The sequence below is a fragment of the Suncus etruscus genome, chromosome 2 (assembly GCF_024139225.1).
Source record: "Suncus etruscus isolate mSunEtr1 chromosome 2, mSunEtr1.pri.cur, whole genome shotgun sequence".
In the NCBI taxonomy this organism is placed as follows: Eukaryota; Metazoa; Chordata; class Mammalia; order Eulipotyphla; family Soricidae; genus Suncus; species Suncus etruscus.
Window position 1 is genome coordinate 97,423,264 of NC_064849.1, and position 7,510 is coordinate 97,430,773.

General features: G+C 36.0%; 1 protein-coding gene across 1 annotated transcript in view; it reads left to right on the forward strand.

Annotated features, from left to right (window-relative positions):
- The window catches only part of PRLR (prolactin receptor), a 69,598-nt gene extending 63,495 nt beyond the window's left edge, over positions 1–6,103 (forward strand). The window contains 5 exon segments of the mRNA XM_049767713.1: positions 1–88; positions 615–684; positions 3,100–3,330; positions 3,332–3,377; positions 3,380–6,103. The exon segment at positions 1–88 is cut by the window's left edge and continues 15 nt beyond it. Of these exon segments, the coding sequence (XP_049623670.1) occupies positions 1–88; positions 615–684; positions 3,100–3,330; positions 3,332–3,377; positions 3,380–4,119 (1,175 nt within the window). The 3' untranslated portion in view covers positions 4,120–6,103.
- Positions 6,104–7,510: the final 1,407 nt, after the last annotated feature.

Sequence of the window (7,510 nt, forward strand, 5' to 3'; positions counted from 1 at the left end):
TACACAACCGGTGGTGGATCTTTGTTGCTGTCCTTTCTGCTGTCATCTGTTTGATTATGGTCTGGGCAGTGGCTTTGAAGGGCTATAGGTACTTTACTCTCTATAAACCCTCCTATTTTATCATTATTATTTCAGGAAATAGTAAAAAAAAAAGGACAATAAAAGATAATGAAAACCTGTGGATGTTTCAAGCTCCTCGTTTTAGCTACTAGTTTAAATGTGTTCATACACACATACATACATGCATGCATGCATACATACATACACACACACACACACAAATACCTTTTATTTTTGCTGACCAAAGTAGAACAGACTTTTATGAAGCTAGTGTTCTTTCCAGCAGAGTCTCACAGAGTTGTGAAATACTGGAGAGAAAAAAAATCTTGAGAGCAGTTAAAATCAAGAGAAGTAATGAATTCAAATAACTTAAAAATTTCAGAAGTTTCCCTTATTTAGAGCAAATTTTATTGTCATATTCTTATCACAGTTAATTATCTTCATTATTGTTAGTTTTATGTAGTCTCAAAATTCTACCTCCTATCTACAGCAATCCATATAGTAGTTATTTAGAGATATTTTTTAATATCTTATCTTACAAATTATTTTTATAGCATGGTGACCTGCCTTCTTCCACCAGTTCCAGGACCAAAAATAAAAGGATTTGATACTCATCTGCTTGAGGTAAGTCTCTGCTCTGTAATAACTACCTTCTCATATGAATACAAAATTCCCATCAATTTCATGTGACAATTTTAGTCATCCTCATACAACTGTGTTCATAGAAAATGCATGAGGATGCCTACTATCAGATACTAAATGTCTTAGAACAAGGAGGAAAAACCCCAAAACACAAAAATATTTAAAACATAATGCATGCTCTGTTCATAAATGAAGATGATCATTTTTAAAACTTGGCTATTTTGGTTAATAAAACAGAGGGACCCCCTAACCACCTTCCTACCTCCATTATACATTACCAAAATTGCTTCTCCTTAAATGCCCTATATTTAAGACCATAGTAGCAGAAAACCCTATTGTCATTGTTCATATTGAACCCTCGATTGAGACTAGATTAGTACAGTGGTGTTGGAGTGTGCCAGGAACATTTAAACTGGTTCAAGAAATTAAATTTAGGTGTTTTAAATAAAATGAAGGATAGGACGTTTTTCTAGTTCTCATCAGGTTGAAATAGTTTTATTATGACCTTAAATTTAACACTAATTTGTCACTTGGTTCAACTGTAGTGAAGCCAATAACATAAGAATTGAAAAGTGAATCCAGATTTGGATTAACTGCATTCATTTTGAGAACAAGAATCAGAACTGGGATTATAACCTTATAATTTGTGCTCCATGTCCAGTACTATTTTTTTATTTGATGCAACATTTGTTTATAAGAGTATAAATGATTAAATTCACTAGGAATACAAAATGTGGCTATTTCTTTACCATAATCTCCTGAACCCACTTTTTTCAAATTTGGTAACTTCAACTCTATTTGCACCTGTTCAGTAGAATATGATTCTGCATTGCGTTTTTTCTTGATTTTTTTTTATTTTAACACTATGATTTGCCAAGTTGTTCATAATACATTTGTTTCAGGTATTAAATGTCTAAACACCAGTCCTACCACCAGTGTGACTTTCCATCACTAATGTCCCCAATCTCCTATCACCACCATAGCCTGCCTCTTTGGAAGCACAAACAAATTTAGTTCATGTTGTCTATCACAACATAAAGACAATTGGAATGATAAGCAAAGGGTCAACTTTAAATAATAATATATCTCTCTATGATGTTGTTAAAGTCAGAGTCTAAAGATTTACTGGGCTGTGGTTGGTGCTAGTTGAGTCTTCCCATCAGATTTTCATAGACTTGAAATCAGTCTTGTAAGATGCATTAGATGACCTTCTTTCAAAGGCAGGACAAACTCCTCAGTAGCATTCACTCATGATGCTCATTTTTTTTCTTTCTTTCCACTTTTAGTTTGTAGTTTGCATATAGATTCTGAGCTTAATTTTCTTAATTGACCCAATAATCTACCACTTTTCTGTACCTATTTTTATTTCCTAATTATTTTATGTGGAAACCTTCTAATGTATGTTTTCATATCATTTCCTAACTAGAGAAGGCTTTAGGTCTTTTTAATTTTCATCTCCCACACTCATCCCCAGCTCTCAAATTCTAAAACTATACCCTTTACAAACCAGTATGAATATGTGAGCTAATCAACTAACTTGATTCCATCCTAAGGCACAGAAACTATATTCTTAACCATAAAAAACTATTCTTTATATCAAAAATAATATTTTCATTTTCTTGATCAGATTACCTCATATCCTCAAAAGAACTCTCTCCCAAGTGGATACTATTATTCTCATTTCACAGTGATTAAATTCAGCGCCCATAGAACAGCTTATCCAATATTACATATATTTTATAAGTGATAGAACTAGATTTTAGGCACAGTATCTGGTATAAATCAGAGCATCAGAAAAAAAGAACCAAGGAAGGCAAGAGGGAGAGAAGGGGGAACGAGAGAATAGAGGAGTAGGAAGTGAGTAGTAAATTAAGAGAGAAAAAAGACTGAAAAAACAGACAGTGATGAGAAAGGAGATGAAATGGAACTGAAAGAACGAAAATACAGGATAGAAAAATGAAGGTATATGGAGAAACAGACAGAGGTGGAAAGAGAAGAAGAAACCAGACTTTAAAAAAGTAGCCAGCAAACTGATTCCCGAGCCCCTTAGTCAGAGGTTCCCCAAAATGTGTATTTTGTGGTTTTAAGCAATTTCACAAGCTGTTCTTATCTAGAGCTGCATGCTTATATGTATGAGAACTGTTGGGCTCCTTAGACTTATTATCTTTACTACCCACAAGTTAAAATAATCAACCGGACTTAAACTGAAACGGAGCTCAAATAAATAGCAATCCAGGCAGTGATTATAATATGGAAATGTCTAGAAGTGCGTCGTGAATGGGAGTGAAGTCATTGATTGATACAGCTCGTGGTCATGACGTAGTCAGTGGTAAGGAGGCTGGACTAGATCATTAGGGAAACTGACACTCATCTCTCCCTGTGTCTGTATTTTGGTAGAAGGGCAAATCTGAAGAACTGCTGAGTGCCCTAGGATGTCAAGACTTCCCTCCAACTTCTGACTGTGAAGACTTGCTGGTAGAGTATTTAGAAGTGGATGACAGCGAGGACCAGCAGCTGATGCCAGGTCATTCCAAAGAGCACCCAAGCCAAGCAATAGATCCCGACAGTGACTCAGGCAGAGGTAGTTGTGACAGCCCTTCCCTGTTGTCCAGAGGAAAGTGTGAGGAAACCTCGGGCCAATCCCCCAACATGCCACACTCCTGAGGGCCTTGAGAAAACCAGACAATTCCAAAAATACATGTTATTCACACCTGGAACCCCCAGAGGCACAAGCTTTGGAAGTCAAAAATCCCCACCATTTCCTATGAAGAAGCCTCCAAATCTTCAACATGGCCTTTACCACAGCCTCCGGGACAGCACAACCCCAGATGTTCTTACCACAACATCGCTGATGTGTGTAAGCTGGCACTGGGCACAGCAGGCATGGCTGCTAATTTGCTGGACAAACCAGACAGACATGCTTTTAAATCATCACAAACCAATGGAACTGGAAAAGAGGGAACGGCAGCAGAACAAAAGAAAGGGGAAAGTTCCCATCCCAAGGCTGACCAAGACATAGCATTGCTGCTACCTTCAGAGAAAATCCCTTTCCTCTCTGCAAAACCGTTGGATTATGTAGAGATTCATAAGATCAACAAAGATGGCGCATTGTCATTACTTCCAAAGCAGAATGAGGATGGTGACCCAATGGAGAAGCTGGGTGCTCCTGAAACCAGTAAGGAGTATGCCAAGGTATCTAGTGTGATGGATAACAACATCCTCGTATTGGTACCAGATCCACGAGCTCAAAACCTGGCTTTGCTTGAAGAACCCACCAAGGAAGCGCCATCATTCCTTCAGCAGAACCAAACAGAAAATGACCTGTCCTCCTTCACCACGATCCCAAGCAATTGCAGACTTCAGATGAGTGGGTTAGATTACTTGGATCCCACAGGCTTTATGCACTCCTTTCAGTAATAATTGATTAATAGGATGGTTAATGTGATTCTTTTCTTCAGGTAACACTACAGAGTGCATGAAATGCAATCTACTACAGAGTGTCTAAGAGTGTGATTAGGATAACACTACAAAAACTCATGATTCATGCCTTTTCATGCTCCATTTTCAACCAGTTGCCTCTCTCTCCAACAGCTGATTCCAGAACAAATTGTTTCATTTCCTAACTGTGATTTGTTGGTTTTTTTTTTTTTTGCTATTACTTATAAACTTATGTGTTCATTGAAATAAACGCACATTACTTAGCGTCTTAAAGGGATGGTGCCATAGGTATATCTTCGGGGAAAGGCTTTAAAGGTTAAGTATGTGATTGAAGGAAATGAAATGGTCATAATTGTATGCAACAGAAAGATGGTGACAGACGAGAGAAAATGCCTTGAAAACCAATTATGTAATCGTTATACCCCTCTTTTATTTGATTAGAATTAACTAAATACAACACATTTAAAGAAAGATTGCATTCTAGACACCCCACAAGTTGTTTACATTTTTCCAGTTACCTTAGAGATGCCTTGTCAGTATGCAAATTAAAAATAATGCCTCTACCTTTATCTTAAAATTATTCAGATTGTCACATATGTATCTCCTCCCCCTAAATTAAAATGCTTTCTGAGGACTCAAGAGAGCATCATTTGGGGAAGTCAAATTTCTTACATGAGGCAAATGAGCTTCATGTAGGAAATTCTTTTAAAATATTTTCCTGCTTAATTTCAACATAATATATCATTTATTATAGACCCTAGTCTTCACCTAGTGAGGAAAAAAATCCCAAAGTAACTAATTTTAATTTAAAGATAATCACAGCAGGATGTTAATGGAATACTGCCTTACTGTATATACAAATTCTACTTTAATATAAACCCATAATTTAACAATGTATTTTTGAAACTATTTTTCTATCACTTAAGTAAAACAAAAGACTATTTTCTACCTTTCCCGGTACAGCTGTTTACGTAGTGATTGGGTACAGTGTTTTCTGCTATGAGGTTATGATAAGTATTTACAATACATATTAGTATATGCAGACTCTCTCTATGGAGTAAAATGCCATAGCAACCCAAAGTCCACTGAGAAATAAGAAGTGGGTGACAATATTCAATTTCCAATACAATGCAGACAGTTTAATTCCTTCATTTTCAGAATACTTTAAACAACAATAACTGGCCTAAAATTTTAGGGCTCTCCACAAACCAGAAATTTACTTCTCCTGTAAATTTAGTGATACTTCTGGGCTTCTGCTCTTTTCTGGATAAATGAATCATCCTTAAGATACAATAAAAAAAAAGGGGGGAGCTAGGTTCCTTCAAATCTAGTGTTTGAAAGAAATGGTTTTATTTGGTTTTGCTTTGATAAACAAATGACCACAGAGAAATTTTAAGCAAAGCCAAGAATTGGTATTTCTCTAGAGTAGATACATCAATAAACCCAGAGCAGAAGCAGATTCACATCAGAAGAATTTAATACAAGTTCTCAGAAACCAGGGGCAGGGGTGGTGGCGCAGCAGTAGGGCATTTGCCTTGCATATAGCTGACCTAGGACAGACCATGATTTGATCACCCAGTGTCCCATATGGTCCTCCAAGCCAAGAGCGATTTTTGAGCGCAGAGCCAGGAGTAATCCCTGAGCATAACAAGGTGTGCCCCCCCACCAAAAAAAAAGTTCTCAGAAACTAAATATCTACAAGGTGGTAGGATGAGTTAAACATTCCTGGTAATGAGGATCTTTAAGTCAATTCCAAGGCAAGCTCCCCAAGCCCAGATCTCCATTTTAAAGAGAGTGTCTGTGACCCATTCAATTGACCCCCTTTTTTTTTTTAACTTTCTCATAATAATTTCATTTCTGATGTCCACTCCCTAGCTAGAGAATTTGAGTTAGCCCCTCCATGCAGGTTAACTATTCTGCCTTAACAAGCTTATGATGATAAGAAATGGGCTCACAGGTTACTTGGTATTATGAAATTGAACAGGTTGCCAGGGTTTCTCAGAATTGTAGTGTCCTTGGGGCTCCTACTTTCCATAAATAATGTAAGTTATTGTAAGTATTGTGTACTAAGCGAGTGAGGAGCAGTTTTGGGGAAAGTTGTTCAACTTACTTAGTCCTTGCTACATAAAATAAACCTAAATTCCTCACCTCTCAAATATCCATCAAAATTAGCTGGGCACTACTTAGAATTTCAGAATCTCAACCCACCTTGCCCCAAACTCCACAGAATCTGAATCTGCATTATACCAAGATCACCAGATTACTCATGTGTACTCTGAAGTTTGAAAAGGACCCACTAAAGGTTTATTTTAGTACACAGCACGACATTAATTACTGTTGGAAGCTACCAAGCCACATCTGTTGACTGTGCACTAAGCAATTCTATGTAAGGAAAGAGTATAATTCATTCCAAGTATTAGTGATTTTAGATTTCTGTAATATAAAATTGCCTATTAAAGTCAAACTATTCTTCAAGTTGGCCAGAAACTATTTCATCTTTAGAGACTTTAACCAATGACTCCTTCAAACCCAACAGGAAAAAAAAAAAACTTTACCCCCAAATAAGCCAGTCTTCTTCAAGAATTCTTATAGTTTAAAAATTCAAAAACAATTTTTGGCTTATACAGCTAAGTAAGACAGAAGACTTAAATTGAACTAAATCTCTTTAAAAATACAATTGGCCCATCATTAAGTAAATTCCAGACTGTAACACTATGGACTCTTTGCACTCTTTATTTGAATTGGTTGAGGTTTATTTGTTTGTTTGTTATTTTGATAGTCTAGTATAATTTTTATCTGGGAGAAGATTAATTAAGTGGAAGGATACAGACTGAGAAAACAAGATACAGATTCTAGACCTAACTATACTGCTTAGTCAGATAATTTCTTTGTTCTGGGGCCTTGGATTCCTCTGAAGAAAATGTTAGGCCAAATAGTCTCTAAGGTCTTTTCAAATTTTGACTCCCTGATTTCATGATTCATTGAATATTTTCCAGCAAAGATAATTTGAACCAATACCCGTATCTTAATTTAGATGATAAATTATCATAGAAATACAAGTATTCTTCAGTATGAATACATTTTATTTCACTTTTTAAATCATCAATTTCAGTTGGTTCTAACATACATGCATAAAACATACAGGTAAAAATCATTACAAGATTATGTATATAGTATGTGTATGGAGAGAAGAGGGTGAGATTTTAACAAAAGACATACTGAATATGATTTTAATTTTCAGAAAAGTGACCTTGTAATGACTCAAGTCATGCTTATCTCCTGCTGAGTACAATCATCCCTACTCTCTCTTTCACACACTTCATAAATAATCATTGTACAATTGTTCATAAAAATTCATTTTTGTAAAATC